A 27,278-nucleotide genomic window follows, 5' to 3' on the forward strand; every position below is an offset into this window, starting at 1 on the left:
ACATCTTACTAATCACAGGAGGTCAGGTGATGGAGAGCCTACAGAGTACAACTCCCATCATCCACCAAGATTACTCCACAACTCCCATCATCCACCAAGAATACTCCACAACTCCCATCATCCACCAAGATTACTCCACAACTCCCATCATCCACCAAGAATACTCCACAACTCCCATCATCCACCAAGATTACTCCACAACTCCCATCATCCACCAAGAATTCTCCACAACTCCCATCATCCACCAAGAATACTCCACAACTCCCATCATCCACCCAGAATCTTCCACAACTCCCATCATCCACCCAGAATATTCCACAACTCCCATCATCCACCAAGATTACTCCACAACTCCCATCATCCGCCAAGAATACTCCACATCTCCCATCATCCACCCAGAATCTTCCACAACTCCCATCATCCGCCCAGAATATTCCACTACTCCCATCATCCACCCAGAATATTCCACTACTCCCATCATCCACCAAGTATACTTCACAACTCCCATCATCCACCAAGAATACTCCACAACTCCCATCATCCGCCCAGAATATTCCACTACTCCCATCATCCACCCAGAATATTCCACAACTCCCATCATCCACCAAGTATACTTCACAACTCCCATCATCCACCAAGAATATTCCCCAACTCCCATCATCCACCCAGAATATTCCACATCTCCCATCATCCACTCAGAATATTCCACAACTCCCATCATCCACCAAGTACACTTCACAACTCCCATCATCCACCAAGAATATTCCACATCTCCCATCATCCTCCCAGAATATTCCACATCTCCCATCATCCACCCAGAATATTCCACAACTCCCATCATCCACTCAGAATATTCCACATCTCCCATCATCCACCCAGAATATTCCACAACTCCCATCATCCACTCAGAATATTCCACAACTCCCATCATCCACCAAGAATATTCCCCAACTCCCATCATCCACCCAGAATATTCCACATCTCCCATCATCCACTCAGAATATTCCACAACTCCCATCATCCACCAAGTACACTTCACAACTCCCATCATCCACCAAGAATATTCCACATCTCCCATCATCCTCCCAGAATATTCCACATCTCCCATCATCCACCCAGAATCTTCCACAACTCCCATCATCCACCCAGAATATTCCATAACTCTCATCATCCACCCAGAATATTCCACAACTCCCATCATCCACCCAGAATATTCCACATATCCCATCATCCACCCAGAATCTTCCACAACTCCCATCATCCACCCAGAATACTTCACAATTCCCATCATCCACCCAGAATCTTCCACAACTCCCATCATCCACCCAGAATCTTCCACAACTCCCATCATCCACCAAGAATATTCCACAACTCCCATCATCCACCCAGAATATTCCACATATCCCATCATCCACCCAGAATATTCCACAACTCCCATCATCCTCCCAAAATATTCCACAACTCCCATCATCCACCCAGAATCTTCCACAACTCCCATCATCCACCCTGAATATTCCACAACTCCCATCATCCTCCCAAAATATTCCACAACTCCCAACATCCACCCAGAATCTTCCACAACTCCCATCATCCACCCTGAATATTCCACAACTCCCATCATCCTCCCAAAATATTCCACAACTCCCATCGTCCTCCCAGAATCTTCCACATCTCCCATCATCCTCCCAGAATATTCCACAACTCCCATCCTCCCTGAATATTCCACAACTCCCATCATCCACCCAGAATATTCCACATCTCCCATCATCCTCCCAGAATATTCCACAACTCCCATCATCCTCCCTGAATATTCCACATCTCCCATCATCCACCCAGAATCTTCCACAACTCCCATCATCCACCCAGAATATTCCACAATTCCCATCATCCACCCAGAATCTTCCACAACTCCCATCATCCACCCAGAATCTTCCACAACTCCCATCATCCACCAAGAATATTCCACAACTCCCATCATCCACCCAGAATATTCCACATATCCCATCATCCACCCAGAATATTCCACAACTCCCATCATCCTCCCAAAATATTCCACAACTCCCATCATCCACCCAGAATCTTCCACAACTCCCATCATCCACCCTGAATATTCCACAACTCCCATCATCCTCCCAAAATATTCCACAACTCCCAACATCCACCCAGAATCTTCCACAACTCCCATCATCCACCCTGAATATTCCACAACTCCCATCATCCTCCCAAAATATTCCACAACTCCCATCGTCCTCCCAGAATCTTCCACATCTCCCATCATCCTCCCAGAATATTCCACAACTCCCATCCTCCCTGAATATTCCACAACTCCCATCATCCACCCAGAATATTCCACATCTCCCATCATCCTCCCAGAATATTCCACAACTCCCATCATCCTCCCTGAATATTCCACATCTCCCATCATCCACCCAGAATCTTCCACAACTCCCATCATCCACCCAGAATATTCCACATATCCCATCATCCACCCAGAATATTCCACAACTCCCATCATCCTCCCAAAATATTCCACAACTCCCATCATCCACCCAGAATCTTCCACAACTCCCATCATCCACCCTGAATATTCCACAACTCCCATCATCCACCCAGAATATTCCACAACTCCCATCATCCTCCCTGAATATTCCACAACTCCTATCATCCACCCAGAATATTCCACAACTCCCATCATCCTCCCTGAATATTCCACAACTCTCATCAACCACCTAGAACATTTCACAAATCCCATCATCCACCCAGAATTTTCCACATCTCCCATCTAAAATATTCCACAACTCCCATCATCAACAACTCCCACCATTCATCCATATTATTCCACAACCCCCATTAGCCACCCATAATATTCTACAACTCCCATCATCCACCCAGAATACATTACATTGTACATTACTGAACATAGAAAACATTTTTTTTTTTCATTAATATGCATTTTAGTGATTTAAATGTTTTTATTTTGGGGCAGCAGGTTATTTCTTACACCTGTCAGGAATCACCTGCGCCTGGGGGGGAGGGGAGAGGGGGGAGGGTAATACAATAAAGCACATAAAAGAATAGAAAGGAGAAGATAACAGATGACGGCACACAGGGAAAGCCTCTCCGGATTCATCTGTAACCTTCATACAGGAATTTCAATCAGCCGGTTTGTAAATTGGCCGGGAGGAAATGTTTCTAGGAAACATGCGAGAGGTGAGCTGCGAATCATCGGAGGGGGGGGGGGGATTATATTTGCATGAACCAGCCATCGCCTAAATAAAATGTCAAATTAAATGTGTGATTGACTGCAGCACGGGGCGGAGGGGAGATCGCATCATAAAAGTCTCTACGGCCAACATGACTGTGGGAATCGTTATATGGATAATCAGCCGAACACAAACATGCAAGGGGGGGGCGTTACATGAAGGGGACCCAGAAGACAGCCCGCTCAGGACATAACACCCCCTGGACAGGACAGCAGGCACGGGGGACCCCCTCCCAGGGAGGACAGCAGGCGCGGGGGGCCCCTCCCAGAGGACAGCAGGCGCGGGGGGCCCCTCCCAGGGAGGACAGCAGGCGCGGGGGGCCCCTCCCAGGGAGGACAGCAGGCGCGGGGGGCCCCTCCCAGGGAGGACAGCAGGCGCGGGGGGCCCCTCCCAGGGAGGACAGCAGGCGCGGGGGGCCCCTCCCAGGGAGGACAGCAGGCGCGGGGGGCCCCTCCCAGGGAGAATAGCAGGCGCGGGGGGCCCCTCCCAGGGAGGATAGCAGGCGCGGGGGGCCCCTCCCAGGGAGGATAGCAGGCGCGGGGGGCCCCTCCCAGGGAGGACAGCAGGCGCGGGGGGCCCCTCCCAGGGAGGACAGCAGGCGTGGGGGGCCCCTCCCAGAGGACAGCAGGCGCGGGGGGCCCCTCCCAGAGGACAGCAGGCGCGGGGGCCCCCTCCCAGAGGACAGCAGGCGCGGGGGGGCCCCTCCCAGAGAGGACAACAACAAGTGCCGGAGATCCCCCTACAGTGGCCATCGGGCGCGAGTCCACCGGCCAGGCAAGTCTCTACAGGAGACTTCTACAGCCACTGTGAGGAGCTCGGCTATACTATGTAATGAGGAGTGTCACAGGTCACATGGTCAGCCTGCATGCACTGCGAGGAGCTCTGCTATACTATGTAATGAGGAGTGTCACAGGTCACATGGTCAGCCTGAATGCACTGTGAGGAGCTCTGCTATACTATGTAATGAGGAGCGTCACAGGTCACATGGTCAGCCTGCATGCACTATGAGGAGCTCTGCTATACTATGTAATGAGGAGCGTTACAGGTCACATGGTCATCCTGCATGCACTGCGAGGAGCTCTGCTATACTATGTAATGAGGAGCGTCACAGGTCACATGGTCAGCCTGCATGCACTATGAGGAGCTCTGCTATACTATGTAATGAGGAGCGTTACAGGTCACATGGTCATCCTGCATGCACTGCGAGGAGCTCTGCTATACTATGTAATGAGGAGCGTCACGGGTCACATGGTAAGCCTGCATGCACTACGAGGAGCTCTGCTATACTATGTAATGAGGAGCGTTACAGGTCACATGGTCAGCCTGCATGCACCGTGAGGAGCTCTGCTATACAGTAATGAGGAGATAAGTGTCACACAGGTCGTGTGGTCAGCCTGCATGCACTGTGAGGAGCTCTGCTAAGTGTGAGGACACTTCACATCCCGCCATTATCTGCCCTATGTAGGTGTTTGTAGCAGAGGTTGGGGGAGGGGCGGGAGGGTCCAGGAATATGAATATCGTGGACGGAGGTTCATTCCCAGCACATTAGCGCGGCGGACCATAAATCTGGATGTACATTTCGGTGTAGTTTAATTAGGGGAGCCGAGATGGCAGCCGTATCTAATTGGGCGATTCCTGGAAGAGGCGCGGTATTAATTCACTTAACCCTCAGCCTGCCAGAAGAGAATGGCGGGAAGAAAATAGGTGGGAAGGCGTCCTCCATTCTCCGGCACGCAGGGAACGCCGTTTGTTTCTATGGCGTCCAGTCATTCCTTTTCACGCTTATCAGCTTTCACTACACAAATCTCACTGAGGAATGAGGAGATGAATGCAAGGCGATCGTGGCATCCATTCATATCATAGATGGGCAGATCTCCCCGCCCCCTTCCCAACCAACTGACCGTAGGGTATGGCATCCATTCATATCATACATGGGCAGATCTCCCTTCTCTTTCCCAACCCACTGACCGCAGGGTGCGGCATCCATTCATATCATGCATGGGCAGATCTCCCCGCCCCCTTCCCACCCGACTGACTGACCGTAGGGTATGGCATCCATTCATATCATACATGGGCAGATCACCCCGCCCCCTTCCCAACCGACTGACCGCAGGGTGCGGCATCCATTCATATCATACATGGGCAGATCTCCCCGCCCCCTTCCCACCCGACTGACTGACCGTAGGGTATGGCATCCATTCATATCATACATGGGCAGATCACCCCGCCCCCTTCCCAACCGACTGACCGTAGGGTATGGCATCCATTCATATCATACATGGGCAGATCTCCCCACCCCCTTCCCAACCGACTGACCGCAGGGTGCGGAATCCATTCCTATCATACATGGGCAGATCTCCCCACCCCCTTCCCAACCGACTGACCGCAGAGTGTGACATCCATTCATATCATACATGGGCAGATCTCCCCGCCCCCTTCCCAACCGACTGACCGCAGGGTGCGGAATCCATTCATATCATACATGGGCAGATCTCCCCGCCCCCTTCCCAACCGACTGACCGCAGGGTGCGGCATCCATTCATATCATACATGGGCAGATCTCCCCACCCCCTTCCCAACCGACTGACCGCAGGGTGTGACATCCATTCATATCATACATGGGCAGATCTCCCCGCCCCCTTCCCAACCGACTGACCGCAGGGTGTGACATCCATTCATATCATACATGGGCAGATCTCCCTTCTCTTTCCCAACCCACTGACCGCAGGGTATGGCATCCATTCATATCATACATGGGCAGATCTCCCGCACTCTTCCCAACCCAATGACCGGAGGGTGTGACATCCATTCATATCATACATGGGCATCTAACCTCCTAGGCGTGTCTTCCCCCTAGGTGTGCATCCCCCTAGGTGTGTATCCCCCTAGGTGTGTATCCCCCTAGGTGTGTATCCCCCTAGGTGTGTATCCCCCTAGGTGTGTATTTAGCGATTTGCCTGGAGTTCAGCTTTAAATGAGAATATAATGGACATGATTTTGGCAGGTGGGTCTCAGCAGGTAAGTGGTCTTTGCAACCCATAATTTCCTGCCAGTCCCAGCACGCCCCATGTAAGCTCTTCTCTGATTCGCTCCTATATTAGATGCTGAATAATAATTTCCAGCCGTCTGAGTGGTGGGCATTTTTCGGGTTATTTGCATATGACGAATGGCTGACATTTCCTCTCATCTGTCAAACTGATGATGCAGAAAACGGCTAACGATCTCCAGGAATGTCACCTCACTCCGTATTGATAACCCGCACCGAGCCGCCACCACGGCGCCACTAATCTCCACCACAATGGCAATCATTCATCATGCGGAGAAGGTAAGGTGTAAGTAATATCTGATAAGCCGCATCCCGGGAGGGGGGGGGGGGGAGAGACGGTCACATGTCGGTCCCCTCCACACATTCTGTCTAATCAATGTATTGATCAGTTTATACTCGTGTCTCGTCACCTCCGTCCTTTCATATATCACACACAGATACACAGAGGACAAGCAGCCTTTCCTGATAGAAAACACATACAGCCTGACATGGCCACTAGCAAACCAAGTGGCATCACCTCAAAGAGATGTGGAGCCAGACAGAGCGAAGAGGAGGGGGGCACAAGACCAAAAGAGCATGGACGGAGAGGCGGGACCACACTGACCGAAGAGGGCGGGGCGGATGCAGGAGAGGCAGGACAGGTTATAGGGCAGAGGAATAAAATGACGGGGGGGGGGGGGGGGGACTGACATAAGTGGGAAGGTAGGGTGACTTACTTATAGCCATACTAAAGGGAGGGGCAGTTAGGCAGGAAGAGGCACAGGAATAGTAAAATGATGTACTGATGACACTATACTGAAGGGGGTGGAAGATTGACCGGAGGGGCAAGACTTGTTAGGAGGCTGGAAGGGAGTAGTGACTGGGAGGGGGCAAGACATAGGCAGGGGATGGAAATGACTGGGAGGGGCAAGACATAGGCAGGGGATGGAAATGACTGGGAGGGGCAAGACATAGGCAGGGGATGGAAATGACTGGGAGGGGCAAGACATAGGCAGGGGATGGAAATGACTGGGAGGGGCAAGACATAGGCAGGGGATGGAAATGACTGGGAGGGGCAAGACATAGGCAGGGGATGGAAATGACTGGGAGGGGAAAGACATAGGCAGGGAAGAGGAATGACCGGGAGGGGCAAGGCATGTTATTAAGCAGAGGAGGGGCAAGGCATGTTATTAAGCGGAGGAGGGGCAAGGCATGTTATGAAGCTGGAAAGAAGCAGTGACTAGGAGGGGCAGGACATAACACAGGGGAGGGAAATGACTGGGAGGGGCATTAAGAAGAGGAGGGGCAAGGCTTGATATAACACAGGAGAAAATCAGGCTGATTGGGATTGACAAAGCATGTTATTTGGCTTGAATTGAACAGTGCCTGAAGGAGGCAAGACATAAAAGGCAATGGAAGGGGGGGGGGGGTGACTTGGAGGGGGCAAGGCTTGTAATTAAGCAGAGGAGGGGCAAGTACAGGATACAACACAGGGGAGGAGCCGATTTACTGGGAAGAACAAAGCATATTAGGAGGCTGGAGTTGGGCAATGACTGGGAGGGGCAAGACATAAGGCAGTGGAGGGGAAAGGCATGTCATTAAGCAGAGGAGGGGCAAGGCATATAACACAAGGGAGGAGTAGAATGACAGAGGGGCAAATATAGTCTCAGGCAGAGGAGGGTCAAGGCATGAAGTCAGGCAGAGGAAGAGAGGAACGGAGGGAAAGGAGAGGCAGAGGGAGGAGAGGCAGGCATGTTATGAGAGATGGGAGGAGCAGAATGCCTAGGAGGAGCAAGACATTTTATGAGACAAGGGAGACAGAATGAATGGGAGGAGCAAGACATGTTTTCAGGCAGAGGGGGGGGGGAGTATAGCTTAGAGGGGCAATACTTAATGTCAGGTGGAGAAGGGGCACAATGACTGGGAGGGGCAAGGCAAGTCTTTACAGGGCATGTTATTAGGCAAAGGTGGTGCAGAAAGACTGGGATGGGGGGCGGTAGATACAAATGAAGAGGAGGGGTAGAAGACTGGCAGGGGAGAATATAAAGGAAGAGGAGGGGTCTCCTTACCTGAGGCTTCTGGATCGGGGTCGCATGGCAGGCGAATTTCGTCCTTCCTCATCGGTGATGTTCTCGGTGCTGAAGTGTTTGGTCAGGAAGTGCAACTCGTCTGCCGTCGGCTGATATGGCAGCTGGTGCAGCTTCTCCTGGGATGAGCATGATGACTGAGTACAGAAAATACAGAGAAGAAAGAACACTAAAACCGCATGCATACGGGACTGCTCGTGTACAGAGGAGGAAAAACAAAAGAGCACAAGAAACAGTGAAGGAGGCTACAACACATCACACCCAACAGGGTCAAACGTCCCTCTTCAACTGGGCTTCCTGAGAGTGGCGGGCCCCTCACCTAGGTACAGGTGAAGCTGTGACGGTCATCCGCAGGCAGGTGTTACAGGGTAGATTTAAGAAGATCTTCTAATGAATGATTAGAATAATTCTGAGCTGTAAGCAGACTGTTGTCGGAACAAGAATGTAACCACAGCTCTGACACACATTATACGTCTTCCTCCTTCCATCACAGAGAGAGAAACTCCAGCATGGATGACCGTTCAGGAAGTGCACAGGGGGGCCTGCATGAAGATACTGCCATGTGGGACATCAGGTGACCCTGTATGACGGACCTCAGATTCCCCTGTATTTCCACGCCAGACCTCAGATGACCCTGTATTGCCACATGGGATCTCAGATGACCCTTTACTATTAAGTGGGACTTCAGATGCCTCTGCACTACCATGTGGGACCTCATTTGACACTATACTGCCAACATGGGACTTTTACTGGCCCATGGGACCTCAGAAGACCCCAGCACTGCCTTGTGGGACTTTAGAAGAACCAGTACTCCCCACATGTGACCTTTGATGACCCTGTACTGCCATGCGGGGCCTCAGCTGATCCTGTACTGCCATGCGGAATCTCAGATAACCCTTGTATTGCCCCATTGGACTTAAGATGACCCTGCACTGCCATGCAGGACCTCAAATGACCCTGTACAGAGATGAGCTTAGGCGTCCATCTAACTTATCTCTAACCTGAACTCCCAAATGACCTGGCCTGCAGCTCATTGGAGTACAAAAGAGTGGGAGTTCAGAATTTGCATTAGACATGAATTTGGAAGACACCCAAGCCCATATCAAATCCTTTCCTGCCCCAAGGGACCTTAGCTAACCATATATCCACCTGAAACCTCAGGTGATTCTGCACTGCCAGGTGGCACCTCAAATGACCCTCTACTGTCACGTGGCACCTCAGGTGTTCCTGTACTGTCAGGTGGGAGCTTAGATAATCCTGTACTGTCATGCGGCACCTCATACGACACTGTACTGCCAAGGGGAACCTCAGATGACCCTGTACCTCAGATGACCCTGTGGTACCTCAGAATATCCTGTACTGCAAGGAGGAACCTCAAATAAACTTGTACTGTCAATGTGATACCTCGGGTCACCCTGTACAGTCATGTGGCACCTCGGGTCACCCTGTACTGCCAGGAGGCACCTCGGGTCACCCTGTACTGCCAGGAGGCACCTCGGGTCACCCTGTACTGCCAGGAGGCACCTCGGGTCACCCTGTACTGCCAGGAGGCACCTCGGGTCACCCTGTACTGCCAGGAGGCACCTCGGGTCACCCTGTACTGCCAGGAGGCACCTCGGGTCACCCTGTACTGCCAGGAGTCACCTCGGGTCACCCTGTACTGCCAGGAGTCACCTCGGGTCACCCTGTACTGCCAGAAGGAACCTCGGGTCACCCTGTACTGCCAGGAGGAACCTCAGGTCACCCTGTACTGCCAGGAGGAACCTCAGGTCACCCTGTACTGCCAGGAGGAACCTCAGGTCACCCTGTACTGCCAGGAGGAACCTCAGGTCACCCTGTACTGCCAGGAGGAACCTCAGGTCACCCTGTACTGCCAGGAGGAACCTCAGGTCACCCTGTACTGCCAGGAGGAACCTCAGGTCACCCTGTACTGCCAGGAGGAACCTCAGGTCACCCTGTACTGCCAGGAGGAACCTCAGGTCACCCTGTACTACCAGGAGGAACCTCAGGTCACCCTGTACTGCCAGGAGGAACCTCAGGTCACCCTGTGGTGCCAGGAGGAACCTCAGGTCACCCTGTACTGCCAGGAGGAACCTCAGGTCACCCTGTACTGCCAGGAGGAACCTCAGGTCACCCTGTAGTGCCAGGAGGAACCTCAGGCCCCCCTGTAGTGCCAATAGGAACCTCAGATGACCCTGTACTGCCAGGAGGAACCCCAGATGACCCTGTACAATCATGCAGTACTACAGATAATCCTGTACTGTTATGTGGTACCTCAGATGGCCCTGTACTGCCAGGAGGAACCTCAGATGACCCTGTACTGCCAGGAGGAACCCCAGATGACCCTGTACCATCATGCAGTACTACAGATAATCCTGTACTGTTATGTGGTACCTCAGATGGCCCTGTACTGCCAGGAAGAACCTTAGGTAATCCTGTACTGTCATGTGGCACCTCTAATGACCCTGTACTGCCACAAGGAACCTCAGATGACCCTGTAATGCCATGTGGGACCTCAGTACACAGGCACTGGCATCACAGAGGGAAGAAAACAGACCTTCACAGGAGATAGGGGGAGGGGGACAAGGAACACAGGTTGCGGTAAAAGGGCACTTACTGAGACAGTGGAACTGGGAGTGTTGGTTCCATATCCCGAAGAGGGCAGAGATGCCAGGGACCAGCGTCGTCCATCCGTCCTGAAACAAGACAGGAAAAGGATCAGGTGCAGCCTATCGTCACTAAAAATTGACAGCTCAAAATGAAGCGCCAAGCCTGACAGGTGTACAGATGATGAATTTGGACAGATGCATTAACACCGGATTCTCACGCAGGAAACCTGCTGGCTGCTATATTGTGTCAAAGGAGACGGGCAGAAGAAAATAAATGACTGTTCACAAGATGATTATTAATTATCGGAGCTGCCAAGAGAAATCTCTCCTCTCTGTATATAATATTAAGCATTTGTTAGACAGAAAGACTGACATACACAACAAATAAAAACAGCGTAAGATTCCCACAGTGCTACATGAAAGTAGTGCAAGCTGCTCGATGAATGGCAGAAATGTAGACGGGACGTGTTGGCTCATTCATAGCACCACACACTTTCTGCCACATACTCCTTCATATAGGTGTGCTGTGGTGGGCCAGAACGAATGGGCTCCAATGCACCTCGGGGGACAAAAATGTGGTCAGTCTGTATTTCTCTGCAGGGCACGTAGTGAAAGGAAAGGAAAAGAAAGCTGCGCTCAATACACTAACCAAAATACAGGCTGCCAGTACAGTAGTATAATCAAACCATAAAGCAATAATGTTCAAGTACAGCGCCACATAAAGGGAAAACCCTAAATGATGAAGGAAAAGAACAGAGTCCACAAAAGTCCGTCTGAGGCTGATATTCAGGTGTAGAAAAATATACTCTTAAATTCCAACACCAAACGTGCAGATACACTCCTGACGATCACCACGTGCGAAAAAATAAGGTTGTCTCCTTACCAGAAATTTAGACCTCCTATTAAGGAAGGTCCACCGAGCATGAGGTGTAAACGATCATCAAGGAAGGGCCCGCACCAAATCTTCCTCCAATCCTCCACGGAATGTTCAAACAGGACCATAGACTCTGTCAACTTCATATACCCCAAGTGATAGACATTGATGTTCCTCCAAAGATACAAATGGGGGCTCACATGGTAAAGTATGTACAAATTTATTGATAAAACAATGGTAAAAGCACTCACATGTTATCTGCTTGATACAGGCATGTAGTCAAAAAGATGATGGCCGCGGCTACAAACGTGTCTGCATGGGGGCTGGCGTGTCTGATGCGTTTCGTCCTGCAATAGCCTTTGACGCCTATAGCAGGACGAAACGCGTCAGACACGTTTGTAGCCGTGGCCATCATCTTTTTGACTACATGCCTGTATCAAGCAGATAACATGTGAGTGCTTTTACCATTGTTTTATCAATAAATTTGTATATACTTCACTATGTGCGCCCCCATTTGTATCTTTGGAAGAACATCAATGTCTATCACTTGGGGTATATGAAGTTGACAGAGTCTATGGTCCTGTTTGAACATTCCGTGGAGGATTGGAGGAAGATTTGGTGTGGGCCCTTCCTTGAAGATTGTTTACACCTCATGCTCGGTGGACCTTCCTTAATAGGAGGTCTAAATTTCTGGTAAGGAGACAACCTTATTTTTTCGCACGTGGTGATCGTCAGGAGTGTATCTGCACGTTTGGTGTTGGAATTTAAGAGTATATTTTTCTGCACCTGAATATCAGCCTCAGACGGACTTTTGTGGACTCTGTTCTTTTCCTTCATCATTTAGGGTTTTCCCTTTATGTGGCGCTGTACTTGAACATTATCACATAGTGAAAGGGCCTCATGGTGACTTTGAAATGCAGCGCCCTCACGTGAATGAGCCGCTACAGTGCTGTAATAATCTCCTCTCTACACACAGAACAGAATATTATTGGGCTTATGGTGGCTTTGTGGTTCTGTAAATCGGGTTCAGCTTCCTCCAAAGACCCCCCATCTATGGAACGGCAACGTTCTCCATCTTCACCAATATGGCGGTAAAAGGGGATAAGCTGTGTCAGTAACAGATTGCTCATAAATGAAATAGAAAGAGGGGGCATAGATTCATAAACCCTCATCCAGCCCTGTATAATGGATAAAGATCTTCAACCCTTTCACTGCCAATGGCTGTTCCGCAGCATTGAAAGGGTTAACGCAAGCCCATGGCTGCAATGGCTTCCAAATTGTATGCCAGGCTTCCCGTTGTAATGTAGAAGTTATCTGGGTCATACAATCACTTCTACAGGGTGACAATGGAGCCAGCGGCTCAGGGGTGTATGTGGATAGGAAGGTGGAAGCAGAAGTTTCTCCTTTCAGTGAAGCTGATCTGGGCACCATCACAGAGACAGCTCACAGCTCAGGGCAAGAGTCCTCTATAAAGGGATGTACTGAGAGTAATGCAAAAGTGGGCAGAACTTTATTTAAAAAAAATAATAGGCCCCCTGCAGGTCTATATCATAATGCACCCCATACTAGCACATTATGATCAACTTACCTGTCAAATGAAACCCTCCAGTGGCATGCTGTCACCGTTCCCGTCACTTCCATCTTTACCTGGTCCTCCCTCTGGGTTCGATGCTCCGTCCTTTTGAATGGTTGGGCCATGATGACGTCACAACTGCATAATGGAGCTCTGTATTCCACGGCACGTTCTGTGTGCCCTGAATGCAGATCATCACGGCACACGCACAGGTAATGCCATCGGTGATTGCCGATGTGAATATCTCCCAAATGGTGCATGTTTAGGAGAGATTTATTGTATCTACTGGTGAGCTTACAATATATTACAAGTCTAAAACTAGAGAGTTTAACATACTTCAGTCCTTCAAACTTCCTCTATAGTAACTCCTCCTCTCCTTTTTCACTGCAGGTAAATAATGGATTCCAATCAGAAACAACATGTCATGGAGGAGGGGGACAGGAAGGAGGAGGGAGGAGGGAGGAGGGGGACAGGAAGGAGGAGGGAGGAGGGAGGAAGGGGACAGGAAGGAGGAGGGAGGAGGGGAACAGGAAGGAGGAGGGGGACAGGAAGGAGAAAGAGAAGGGAGAGGAGGGAGGGGGACAGGAAGGAGAGGATGGGGACAGGAAGGAGAGGATGGGGACAGGAAAGGGATGGGGACAGGAAAGGGATGGGGACAGGAAAGGGATGGGGACAGGAAAGGGATGAGGACAGGAAAGGGAGGAGGGAGGAGGAGGGAAAGAGAGGAGGAGGAGGAGGGGGGAAAGGGAGGAGGAGGAGGGGGGAAAGGGAGGAGGAGGAGGGGGGAGGAGGGGGGAAAAGGGAGGAGGAGGAGGAGGGGGGAAAAGGGAAGAGGAGGAGGAGGGGGGAAAAGGGAGGAGGAGGAGGAGGGGGGAAAGGGAGGAGGAGGAGGGGGGAAAGGGAGGAGGAGGAGGGGGGAGGAGGGGGGAAAAGGGAGGAGGAGGAGGAGGGGGGAAAAGGGAAGAGGAGGAGGAGGGGGGAAAAGGGAGGAGGAGGAGGAGGGGGGAAAGGGAGGAGGAGGGGGAAAGGGAGGAGGAGGAGGGGGAAAGGGAGGAGGAGGAGGAAAGGGAAAGGGAGGAGGAGGAAAGGGAAAGGGAGGAGGAAAGGGAAAGGGAGGAGGAAAGGGAGGAGGAAAGGGAGTAGGAAAGGGAGAGGGAGGAGGAAAGGGAGGAGGAAAGGGAGAGGGAGGAGGAAGAGGAAAAGGGAGGAGGGGAAGGGGAGGGCGAGGAGGAAAGGGGAGGGCGAGCAGGAAAAGGAGGAGGAAGAAAAAAAAAGGAGGAGGAGGGAGGACAGATGGAGGAAGAAGGAGAAAGAGGACAGATGGAGGAAAGGATGGAGAAGCAGGGGGGGGGGGGAAGTTACTATAGAGTTACTACAGATTTACTCTACCAACATGTGAAATGTGAAGGACCTGTAAGTTCTGCCCCCTTTTTGCACACCTTTCGGTACAGCTCTCGTATGACACGGATGTGACATGTAAGAGGTAATAAGAAGTGTGATTGAATTGCTGCTCAGAGGGACAGTGATGTGTACAGGAGAGGAGGACGAGGTACACAACACAGTGAACAGTGAATGACGTCCCCAAAGCCACATGCACAGTGATGGAGATGAGGCAGACGGCCGCAGGTGACAGGACGCACATCTGACACACCTTGCGCCTCATTTATCAAAGTTTCTGAAAGAGGTGCAAACCACACTGCCCTGCATTACCCAAAACACCCTTTTATTTGCCATCTTTCAAAACCGGATCTTCTGCCCGCCATCACCCCTTCCAGAGACTTTGGTAAATATGACCTATGGCGTGGCGTGAGCCGCCGGCTGGACAAACAAACATGCAGCAAGAGGAGAGGAGGTCGTGTTACCTGTCCGCTCGGTGCCCATGGCTGGATTAAAGAAATATTACACATTACTGGCATGCACAGGATAATTCTGCTTGTTATACATCTCTATTATTGTACACGACACGTCACCATACAGCCAATGGAGATTAATTCTGTACAAATCAGCGTGGAAGGTTTATTTCTCTCCGCAGTTTGAACACCGGCCGGCACCAAGCCATGTCAGTGCAGCTACAAGGAAGGACATGGAGATATGCCAGGGGGTGCAGCTAAAAATTACCGAGCCCCGTGTCTATCCGGGAATAGAAGAGTAAACGATTGCAGATGTATGAGGGGATCCAATCATAAAGTTGTAGCAGATCCGATCCACAGATCACCCACTTACCCTACAACCCTGGTGCCCAACCTTCGCCCCATTGCAACCCTCAGCAGTCCGGAATGGAAGCATTCATTTGTAAAGAGTCTATAGCAGTGTTTTTCAACCAAGGCACCCTTTACAACAGGGGTCCTCAAACTTCGGCCCTCCAGCTGTTGCCGAACTAAACATCCCATGAGGCATTGTAAAACTCTGAGATTCACAGACATGACAAGGCATGATGGGAATTGTAGTTCCTGAAAAACTGGAGAGCCATAGTTTGAAGACCCCTGGTCTACAATCTGGCAGAATCTCGAGGCACACCAACCAAAAATATCAAAAAAATCTAATTGTTACATCAATGGATTACCTGAGCCTGGGACGATCCACACAACCGCTCTATTCTTAAGTTACAGAGGAGGTCTAGCGCTAGAATTATTGCTCTCGCTCTAACATGTGCGGTGATACTCACATGTGTGCTGCGAATACGGTTCACATATGCGTGGTTTTTTTGTCTTATTTATTTTAATTTTTTTTTATCACTTTTATTCCTATTACAAGGAACATAAACCTTCCTTGTTATAGAAATGAGGATGACGGGTCCTCTTTATGGAGAGATCTGGGGTCAAAAAGACCCCAAATCTCTCCTTTACTTTTTTACTTTTAAAAGCAAAAAAAAAAAAAAAAGCAATCACCATTTTTTTTATGTAATATTAATATACATAATATATGTGGGTTTTATAAACTGTATTATTGATCATGGAAATTGCACCACTTGTTTTATGTTGTATTCCGCTGGCACATCTTCTTCAGTTTGGCCGCAGCGCAGGTGTAGCGCAGGATACCTGCGGTTTCCATATGCGTTTTCTCATAAACTTCTACTATGTCCTACATTTTTGGTGCATTTTCTGAAAGCACACCAAAAATGAGGGACAGAATAGATGGAAACCACAGAAAACGCACAAGAAAACCGCGGGTATCCTGCGCTACACCTGCGCTGCGGCCAAACTGAAGAAGATGTGCCAGCGGAATACAACATAAAACAAGTGGTGCAGTTTCCATTATTAATAGTACAGTATATAAAACCTGCATATATTCTGTATATTAATATTACATGAAAAAAAAAAAAGGAATAACCATTTACCAGGTAATGACAAATATAATTAATGTACCTCACGAAGCACAGAGGAGGCACTGAAGAGCCTCCTCCCTGTTATTCCTCCTCTCCACACAGACTCACACGCTCTGCTTTAACTCCCTCTCCGTGAGAAGTGCGCCAGCCAGCAGCTCCTGGGACCCGCGGCTCGCACATCCCAGCAAGCCTGTTGTATGCCCGATCCTGCCCATAGCAACCGATGACGTCATCGGTTGGCAAGACGCAGTTGGGCGGCTCTCACAGCTTCCCGAGGGCATGTGGCAGTGGGAAGTGAACTTAGACCGGCCCCTCTGTCACTACTAAATGGCGAACAATATTTTTTGATAGGATGGCTGCAAGCTGGGGTCATTTTGACGCCACACACTTTGAGACTCTTCACGGCACACCAGGGTGCCGCGGCACCCTGGTTGAGAAACCCTGGTCTATAGTGACAGGGATCAGGCCATTTTATGTAGCGTGGCTCCAGTCTCTATCTCCTGTGAAGGGGCTCCAGTCTCTATCTCCTGTGTTGAGACTCCAGTCTCCAACCACCCCATGTTACACATCTGCAGTCTCTAATCGTCTTCTCTATCATATACTAAACATTATGTGTGGACCTTGGTGCTGTCAGGGGCCACAGCGGACTCCTTAAGGAAGTCACCTGACTAGTGATGAAATGCGTTGGTAAGAATTCTGCAACGTCACCACGCCAAAGTAGGAAGTATATCCTGATTTCCCTAAGCCGAGCCGCTGCAGATATTTAGATTTTTTTTGGGGGGGGGGCGGGGGGCATGCACCCCCTAACGTTTCAAGCTTTGTACTGATGTGCACTGGAATGTGTGCACTAATAAATGTGAGTGGGATTTTCATGTCTATGAATAAAACAGAAGCTTTATGCAGTTCAGCAATATGTTGGCTTTTTAAACTCCGAGCACTACCTGCACCAAGAACACTGCACACCCAACAGCAAGTCTGCCTGGGAGAGGAGGAGAGTGGAGATTCCTTGCAGCACAGGTGTCAAACTGGCGGCCCTCCAGCTGTTGCGGAGCTACAAGTCCTCTTTGCAGTTACAAGCATGACTCCCATAGGCAGAGGCATGATGAGACTTGTAGTTCTGCAACAGCTGGAGGGCCGCCAGTTTGACACCCCTGCCTCAGAGGATCCCTTAGAAGAGCCCTTGAAAGCTGCTTGCCATTGAATGGATACCCTTCGGGGGAAGGCGTGTTTAGACCTTTTGCAGGTCTAATTGTAAGTTGAGTGCATTTATTGGCTGGTGGCCGGACACAAGAGGGTTTCCCACTAAGAGAACGAATAATTATAAAGAGCATTGTTCACCTTTATTGGATCAATATTGGAGCAGTTTTATATACCCGGTTCTATTACTAGAGAGTGACCCCATCACTTTCTTATGCAATAAATTACATTTGTCACTGATTGTTTTTGGTTTATTTTAGGATTATTATAGCAATTTGCACATTTGAGTGGCCTATGTTGGGTCTGTCATGGAGGGGGGGTTCCACCTCTGATGTATATTTGCACTACATTTTTATATTTTTCTTTGCATGCATTACTATTACCAGTTGTTGGAGGTTCACCTGCATTATCAGCACCATTATGTGCAGGAGCATCCCAGAAAATTAGAATATCATCAAAAAGTTTATTTCTGTAATTCGATTCAGAAAGTTAAACTCCTATATTTTCTATAGATGTTACACACAGAGTGAGAGATTTCACAAATTTCTTTCTTTTAGTTTTGATGATTTTGGCTTCCAGCGAGTGACACCCCAAAATTCAGCATCTCAGAAAATTAGAATATTACATAAGACCAATACAAATTAGGATTTTTAATAGAGAAATGTTGTCTTAGTGAGAAGTCTGTCCATGTACAGTATAGGGGGAGAAGTCTGTCCATGTACAGTATAGGAGAAGTCTGTCCATGTACAGTATAGGAGAAGAAGTCTGTCCATGTACAGTATAGGAGGAGAAGTCTGTCCATGTACAGTATAGGAGAAGTCTGTCCATGTACAGTATAGGATGAGAAGTCTGTCCATGTACAGTATAGAGGGAGAAGTCTGTCCATGTACAGTATAGGGGGGAGAAGTCTGTCCATCTACAGTATAGGATGAGAAGTCTGTCCATGTACAGTATAGGATGAGAAGTCTGTCCATGTACAGTATAGGGGGAGAAGTCTGTCCATGTACAGTATAGGAGGAGAAGTCTGTCCATGTACAGTATAGGATGAGAAGTCTGTCCATGTACAGTATAGGGGGAGAAGTCTGTCCATGTACAGTATAGGGGGAGAAGTCTGTCCATGTACAGTATAGGAGGAGAAGTCTGTCCATGTACAGTATAGGATGAGAAGTCTGTCCATGTACAGTATAGGAGGAGAAGTCTGTCCATGTACAGTATAGGATGAGAAGTCTGTCCATGTACAGTATAGGAGAAGTCTGTCCATGTACAGTATAGGGGGAGAAGTCTGTCCATGTACAGTATAGGGGGAGAAGTCTGTCCATGTACAGTATAGGATGAGAAGTCTGTCCATGTACAGTATAGAAGTCTGTCCATGTACGGTATAGTAGGAGAAGTCTGTCCATGTACAGTATAGGGGGAGAAGTCTGTCCATGTACAGTATAGGGGGAGAAGTCTGTCCATGTACAGTATAGGAGGAGAAGTCTGTCCATGTACAGTATAGGAGGAGAAGTCTGTCCATGTACAGTATAGGGGGAGAAGTCTGTCCATGTACAGTATAGGGGGAGAAGTCTGTCCATGTACAGTATAGGGGGAGAAGTCTGTCCATGTACAGTATAGAAGGAGAAGTCTGTCCATGTACAGTATAGGGGGAGAAGTCTGTCCATGTACAGTATAGGGGGAGAAGTCTGTCCATGTACAGTATAGGAGGAGAAGTCTGTCCATGTACAGTATAGGATGAGAAGTCTGTCCATGTACAGTATAGGATGAGAAGTCTGTCCATGTACAGTATAGAAGTCTGTCCATGTACAGTATAGGAGGAGAAGTCTGTCCATGTACAGTATAGGGGGAGAAGTCTGTCCATGTACAGTATAGGAGGAGAAGTCTGTCCATGTACAGTATAGGATGAGAAGTCTGTCCATGTACAGTATAGGAGGAGAAGTCTGTCCATGTACAGTATAGGAGGGGAAGTCTGTCCATGTACAGTATAGGAGAAGTCTGTCCATGTACAGTATAGGGGGAGAAGTCTGTCCATGTACAGTATACGGGGAGAAGTCTGTCCATGTACAGTATAGGATGAGAAGTCTGTCCATGTACAGTATAGGGGGAGAAGTCTGTCCATGTACAGTATAGGAGGAGAAGTCTGTCCATGTACAGTATAGGAGAAGAAGTCTGTCCATGTACAGTATAGGAGGAGAAGTCTGTCCATGTACAGTATAGGAGAAGTCTGTCCATGTACAGTATAGGGGGAGAAGTCTGTCCATGTACAGTATAGGATGAGAAGTCTGTCCATGTACAGTATAGGGGGAGAAGTCTGTCCATGTACAGTATAGGAGAAGTCTGTCCATGTACAGTATAGGGGGAGAAGTCTGTCCATGTACAGTATAGGGGGAGAAGTCTGTCCATGTACAGTATAGGATGAGAAGTCTGTCCATGTACAGTATAGGGGGAGAAGTCTGTCCATGTACAGTATAGGAGAAGTCTGTCCATGTACAGTATAGGAGGAGAAGTCTGTCCATGTACAGTATAGGGGGGAGAAGTCTGTCCATGTACAGTATAGGATGAGAAGTCTGTCCATCAGGGCCGCTGATAGGGCAGTACAACCGGCCCTGTTGTACCGGGCCCGGCCATCAGCTACACAGTGGGGGCCCGGCCCCGGCCACATTAAAGTTCGTTACTGCATATTTAAAAAAAATAGCTTTCTAAACTCTCCCACTTCTACTTGCCTATGGGGTGGTGTTATATAATTTTCCTGGGCCCCATCAGGTCTACAAAGGGGCCCAGGAGGTGAGCGCAGTGGAGGGACTATTTCTTTATTTTCGGGCGCAAGTACATCATGCCGCCCCACTATTCAAATAGTCCCGGCCGGCGGAGTGATACTACTGTTCTCCGTTCGGCTCCCGGGTTCTGTCCTGAGGAGATATGAAGCAGTTGAGCGGCTGTCAGCGAACAGCAGAAGGAGAGTGCTGCAGCAATGGACACAGTGAGTGGAGAATTAGAGGATAGAATCCTCACTGTGTCCTATTATATCACAGCACAGCAGGTTATCATTAGCAGCACAAAAAGCAGGGGCTCTATCCTGTCTCTGTGTCACACGGCTGTTGGGTGCTGACTTTGTCAACTCATGGCTGTTAGATGTACTGAGTTTTACAGATTGTAACACAGCACAGCCATAACAAAGTTAGCATCCAACAGCCATGTGACACTGAGCCATGATAGAGCCCCTGCTTATTGTGCTGCCTGTGTGATGATCATAGGACACAGTGAGATGCTACTTTACACTTCAGTTGGGGGAGCAGTTAACATGTGCAGCAGAGCTGCATTTTTACTGCCCCCCAAACCAATCCCCTACATACCAATATGTCACTGGATTGGAAGGGTGATATCTTGGTCATTACTACAGCAATGAACAAGATATCATTTTTTTTTTTTTTTGCCTCAGTGATTCTGAACACAGTAAAAGTAATCCTAGTGGCTAAGAAGCCAATGGATTACTTTTACAGGCAGTGGCATCCCTGCCTTTACCACCTTTAGGATGCAAACAGTAGCATCCAGTTCCTGAGACACAGTGAGAGGGGCGGATGTCGTTCCTCCCACTGTATGGCATGAAGCGACAAGGATTTTATCACTTCCAGTTTCGGTCTCGTAGCCATTACCAGTTTGAACAAGCATCTGATCAAACTGATCTTGGTTTGATCAGATGCTTTGGACAGATATGAGGTCTAAAAGACCCCAGATCTCTCCATAAAGAGTACCTGTCGTGGCTCATGCTATCACAAGGGATGTTGTTCATCCCTTGTGATAGCAAAAAAGAAAAAAAAATGTAAAGATAAAGTGTACGATTTTTTTCTTTGTAATAAAATTAATAGAAAAACAATTTTAAATTTTAAACTGCCCCCACTACTTTATGCTTATGCGCAATTGCGAACACACACGTTGGCTCCGCAAGCATTTATATAAACGGCAACAAACCTGCATTTTGTTTCGAGTCGGGATCAGGGGGCGGGGCAATGGGTGGTGTCAAGGGTTTGGTTGAGGGGGGCCCCATTAGGTGGGCTGTATGGGGCCCCATGATTTCTAACAGCGGCCCTGCTGTCCATGTACAGTATAGGAGGAGAAGTCTGTCCATGTACAGTATAGGAGGAGAAGTCTGTCCATGTACAGTATAGGGGGAGAAGTCTGTCCATGTACAGTATAGGGGGAGAAGTCTGTCCATGTACAGTATAGGAGGAGAAGTCTGTCCATGTACAGTATAGGATGAGAAGTCTGTCCATGTACAGTATAGGATGAGAAGTCTGTCCATGTACAGTATAGGAGGAGAAGTCTGTCCATGTACAGTATAGGAGGAGAAGTCTGTCCATGTACAGTATAGGAGGAGAAGTCTGTCCATGTACAGTATAGGGGGAGAAGTCTGTCCATGTACAGTATAGGAGAAGTCTGTCCATGTACAGTATAGGATGAGAAGTCTGTCCATGTACAGTATAGGGGGAGAAGTCTGTCCATGTACAGTATAGGGGGAGAAGTCTGTCCATGTACAGTATAGGAGGAGAAGTCTGTCCATGTACAGTATAGGAGGAGAAGTCTGTCCATGTACAGTATAGGGGGAGAAGTCTGTCCATGTACAGTATAGGAGGAGAAGTCTGTCCATGTACAGTATAGGAGAAGTCTGTCCATGTACAGTATAGGGGGAGAAGTCTGTCCATGTACAGTATAGGAGGAGAAGTCTGTCCATGTACAGTATAGGAGGAGAAGTCTGTCCATGTACAGTATAGGAGGAGAAGTCTGTCCATGTACAGTATAGGGGGAGAAGTCTGTCCATGTACAGTATAGGGGGAGAAGTCTGTCCATGTACAGTATAGGATGAGAAGTCTGTCCATGTACAGTATAGGAGGAGAAGTCTGTCCATGTACAGTATAGGGGGAGAAGTCTGTCCATGTACAGTATAGGAGGAGAAGTCTGTCCATGTACAGTATAGGATGAGAAGTCTGTCCATGTACAGTATAGGATGAGAAGTCTGTCCATGTACAGTATAGGAGAAGTCTGTCCATGTACAGTATAGTAGGAGAAGTCTGTCCATGTACAGTATAGGAGAAGTCTGTCCATGTACAGTATAGGATGAGAAGTCTGTCCATGTACAGTATAGGGGGAGAAGTCTGTCCATGTACAGTATAGGGGGAGAAGTCTGTCCATGTACAGTATAGGGGGAGAAGTCTGTCCATGTACAGTATAGGGGGAGAAGTCTGTCCATGTACAGTATAGGGGGAGAAGTCTGTCCATGTACAGTATAGGAGGAGAAGTCTGTCCATGTACAGTATAGGAGGAGAAGTCTGTCCATGTACAGTATAGGGGGAGAAGTCTGTCCATGTACAGTATAGGGGGAGAAGTCTGTCCATGTACAGTATAGGATGAGAAGTCTGTCCATGTACAGTATAGGAGGAGAAGTCTGTCCATGTACAGTATAGGGGGAGAAGTCTGTCCATGTACAGTATAGGGGGAGAAGTCTGTCCATGTACAGTATAGGGGGAGAAGTCTGTCCATGTACAGTATAGGATGAGAAGTCTGTCCATGTACAGTATAGGAGAAGTCTGTCCATGTACAGTATAGGATGAGAAGTCTGTCCATGTACAGTATAGGGGGAGAAGTCTGTCCATGTACAGTATAGGAGGAGAAGTCTGTCCATGTACAGTATAGGGGGAGAAGTCTGTCCATGTACAGTATAGGATGAGAAGTCTGTCCATGTACAGTATAGGAGAAGTCTGTCCATGTACAGTATAGGAGGAGAAGTCTGTCCATGTACAGTATAGGATGAGAAGTCTGTCCATGTACAGTATAGGAGAAGAAGTCTGTCCATGTACAGTATAGGAGAAGTCTGTCCATGTACAGTATAGGAGGAGAAGTCTGTCCATGTACAGTATAGGAGAAGTCTGTCCATGTACAGTATAGGAGGAGAAGTCTGTCCATGTACAGTATAGGAGGAGAAGTCTGTCCATGTACAGTATAGGGGGAGAAGTCTGTCCATGTACAGTATAGGGGGAGAAGTCTGTCCATGTACAGTATAGGGGGAGAAGTCTGTCCATGTACAGTATAGGGGGAGAAGTCTGTCCATGTACAGTATAGGGGGAGAAGTCTGTCCATGTACAGTATAGGGGGAGAAGTCTGTCCATGTACAGTATAGGGGGAGAAGTCTGTCCATGTACAGTATAGGGGGAGAAGTCTGTCCATGTACAGTATAGGATGAGAAGTCTGTCCATGTACAGTATAGGATGAGAAGTCTGTCCATGTACAGTATAGGATGAGAAGTCTGTCCATGTACAGTATAGGATGAGAAGTCTGTCCATGTACAGTATAGGAGAAGTCTGTCCATGTACAGTATAGGATGAGAAGTCTGTCCATGTACAGTATAGGAGGAGAAGTCTGTCCATGTACAGTATAGGATGAGAAGTCTGTCCATGTACAGTATAGGAGAAGTCTGTCCATGTACAGTATAGGATGGGAAGTCTGTCCATGTACAGTATAGGGGGAGAAGTCTGTCCATGTACAGTATAGGATGGGAAGTCTGTCCATGTACAGTATAGGGTGAGAAGTCTGTCCATGTACAGTATAGGAGGAGAAGTCTGTCCATGTACAGTATAGGAGGAGAAGTCTGTCCATGTACAGTATAGGAGAAGTCTGTCCATGTACAGTATAGGAGAAGTCTGTCCATGTACAGTATAGGAGGAGAAGTCTGTCCATGTACAGTATAGGAGGAGAAGTCTGTCCATGTACAGTATAGGAGGAGAAGTCTGTCCATGTACAGTATAGGAGGAGAAGTCTGTCCATGTACAGTATAGGAGGAGAAGTCTGTCCATGTACAGTATAGGAGGAGAAGTCTGTCCATGTACAGTATAGGAGGAGAAGTCTGTCCATGTACAGTATAGGATGAGAAGTCTGTCCATGTACAGTATAGGATGAGAAGTCTGTCCATGTACAGTATAGGAGAAGTCTGTCCATGTACAGTATAGGATGGGAAGTCTGTCCATGTACAGTATAGGAGAAGTCTGTCCATGTACAGTATAGGAGGAGAAGTCTGTCCATGTACAGTATAGGGGGAGAAGTCTGTCCATGTACAGTATAGGATGGGAGAAGTCTGTCCATGTACAGTATAGGAGGAGAAGTCTGTCCATGTACAGTATAGGATGAGAAGTCTGTCCATGTACAGTATAGGGGGAGAAGTCTGTCCATGTACAGTATAGGAGTCTGTCCATGTACAGTATAGGAGGAGAAGTCTGTCCATGTACAGTATAGGAGGAGAAGTCTGTCCATGTACAGTATAGGAGGAGAAGTCTGTCCATGTACAGTATAGGGGGAGAAGTCTGTCCATGTACAGTATAGGAGGAGAAGTCTGTCCATGTACAGTATAGGAGGAGAAGTCTGTCCATGTACAGTATAGGAGAAGTCTGTCCATGTACAGTATAGGGGGAGAAGTCTGTCCATGTACAGTATAGGGGGAGAAGTCTGTCCATGTACAGTATAGGGGGAGAAGTCTGTCCATGTACAGTATAGGGGGAGAAGTCTGTCCATGTACAGTATAGGAGGAGAAGTCTGTCCATGTACAGTATAGGGGGAGAAGTCTGTCCATGTACAGTATAGGGGGAGAAGTCTGTCCATGTACAGTATAGGGGGAGAAGTCTGTCCATGTACAGTATAGGATGAGAAGTCTGTCCATGTACAGTATAGGGGGAGAAGTCTGTCCATGTACAGTATAGGGGGAGAAGTCTGTCCATGTACAGTATAGGATGAGAAGTCTGTCCATGTACAGTATAGGAGAAGTCTGTCCATGTACAGTATAGGAGGAGAAGTCTGTCCATGTACAGTATAGGAGGAGAAGTCTGTCCATGTACAGTATAGGAGGAGAAGTCTGTCCATGTACAGTATAGGAGGAGAAGTCTGTCCATGTACAGTATAGGAGGAGAAGTCTGTCCATGTACAGTATAGGGGGAGAAGTCTGTCCATGTACAGTATAGGGGGAGAAGTCTGTCCATGTACAGTATAGGGGGAGAAGTCTGTCCATGTACAGTATAGGATGAGAAGTCTGTCCATGTACAGTATAGGATGAGAAGTCTGTCCATGTACAGTATAGGATGAGAAGTCTGTCCATGTACAGTATAGGATGAGAAGTCTGTCCATGTACAGTATAGGATGAGAAGTCTGTCCATGTACAGTATAGGATGAGAAGTCTGTCCATGTACAGTATAGGATGAGAAGTCTGTCCATGTACAGTATAGGATGAGAAGTCTGTCCATGTACAGTATAGGAGAAGTCTGTCCATGTACAGTATAGGAGAAGTCTGTCCATGTACAGTATAGGAGAAGTCTGTCCATGTACAGTATAGGATGAGAAGTCTGTCCATGTACAGTATAGGATGAGAAGTCTGTCCATGTACAGTATAGGATGAGAAGTCTGTCCATGTACAGTATAGGAGGAGAAGTCTGTCCATGTACAGTATAGGAGGAGAAGTCTGTCCATGTACAGTATAGGAGAAGTCTGTCCATGTACAGTATAGGAGGAGAAGTCTGTCCATGTACAGTATAGGAGGAGAAGTCTGTCCATGTACAGTATAGGGGGAGAAGTCTGTCCATGTACAGTATAGGAGAAGTCTGTCCATGTACAGTATAGGAGAAGTCTGTCCATGTACAGTATAGGAGAAGTCTGTCCATGTACAGTATAGGGGGAGAAGTCTGTCCATGTACAGTATAGGGGGAGAAGTCTGTCCATGTACAGTATAGGATGAGAAGTCTGTCCATGTACAGTATAGGAGGAGAAGTCTGTCCATGTACAGTATAGGAGGAGAAGTCTGTCCATGTACAGTATTGGATGCACTCAATACTTGGTCGGGGATCCTTTTGCATGAATTACAGCATCAATGCTGCGTGGCATGGAGGCGATCAGCCTGTGGCACTGCTGAGGTGTTATGGAAGCTCAGGTTGCTTTGATAGCGGCCTTCAGCTCCTCTGCATTGTGGGGTCTGGTGTCTCTCATCTTCCTCCTGACACCCCCCACAGACTCTCTATGGGATTTAGGTCAGGCCAGTTTGCTGGCCAATCAAGCACAGAGATCCCATGATCATGTGACCAGGTATTGGAAGATTTGGCAGTGTGGGCGGTGCCAAGTCCTGCTGGAAAATGAAATCCGCTTCTCCATAAAGCTGGTCAGCACAGGGAAGCATGAAGAGCTCTAGAATCTCCTGCTAGAGGGCGGAGCTGACTTTGCTGGACCGACACCAGCAGAGGACACGGCCCCCCAAATCATCACTGACTGTGGGAAATTCAGCATTTAATTTGGAAATGAAGGT

At 48.5% G+C, this 27,278-nt stretch overlaps 1 protein-coding gene across 1 annotated transcript in view; it reads right to left on the reverse strand.

Annotated features, from left to right (window-relative positions):
• LOC309561682 (microtubule-associated serine/threonine-protein kinase 2-like) overlaps nt 1-27,278 on the reverse strand; it is a gene marked incomplete at both ends in the record, with an annotated part of 177,643 nt that overhangs the window by 77,570 nt on the left and 72,795 nt on the right. The window contains 2 exons of the mRNA XM_082265670.1: nt 8,358-8,512; nt 10,993-11,071. Coding sequence (XP_082121796.1) covers nt 8,358-8,512; nt 10,993-11,071 — 234 coding nt within the window. The remainder of the gene's footprint in view (nt 1-8,357; nt 8,513-10,992; nt 11,072-27,278) is intronic.

This window comes from Pelophylax lessonae (assembly GCF_965119305.1).
Source record: "Pelophylax lessonae genome assembly, chromosome: 8".
Lineage (NCBI taxonomy): Eukaryota > Metazoa > Chordata > Amphibia > Anura > Ranidae > Pelophylax > Pelophylax lessonae.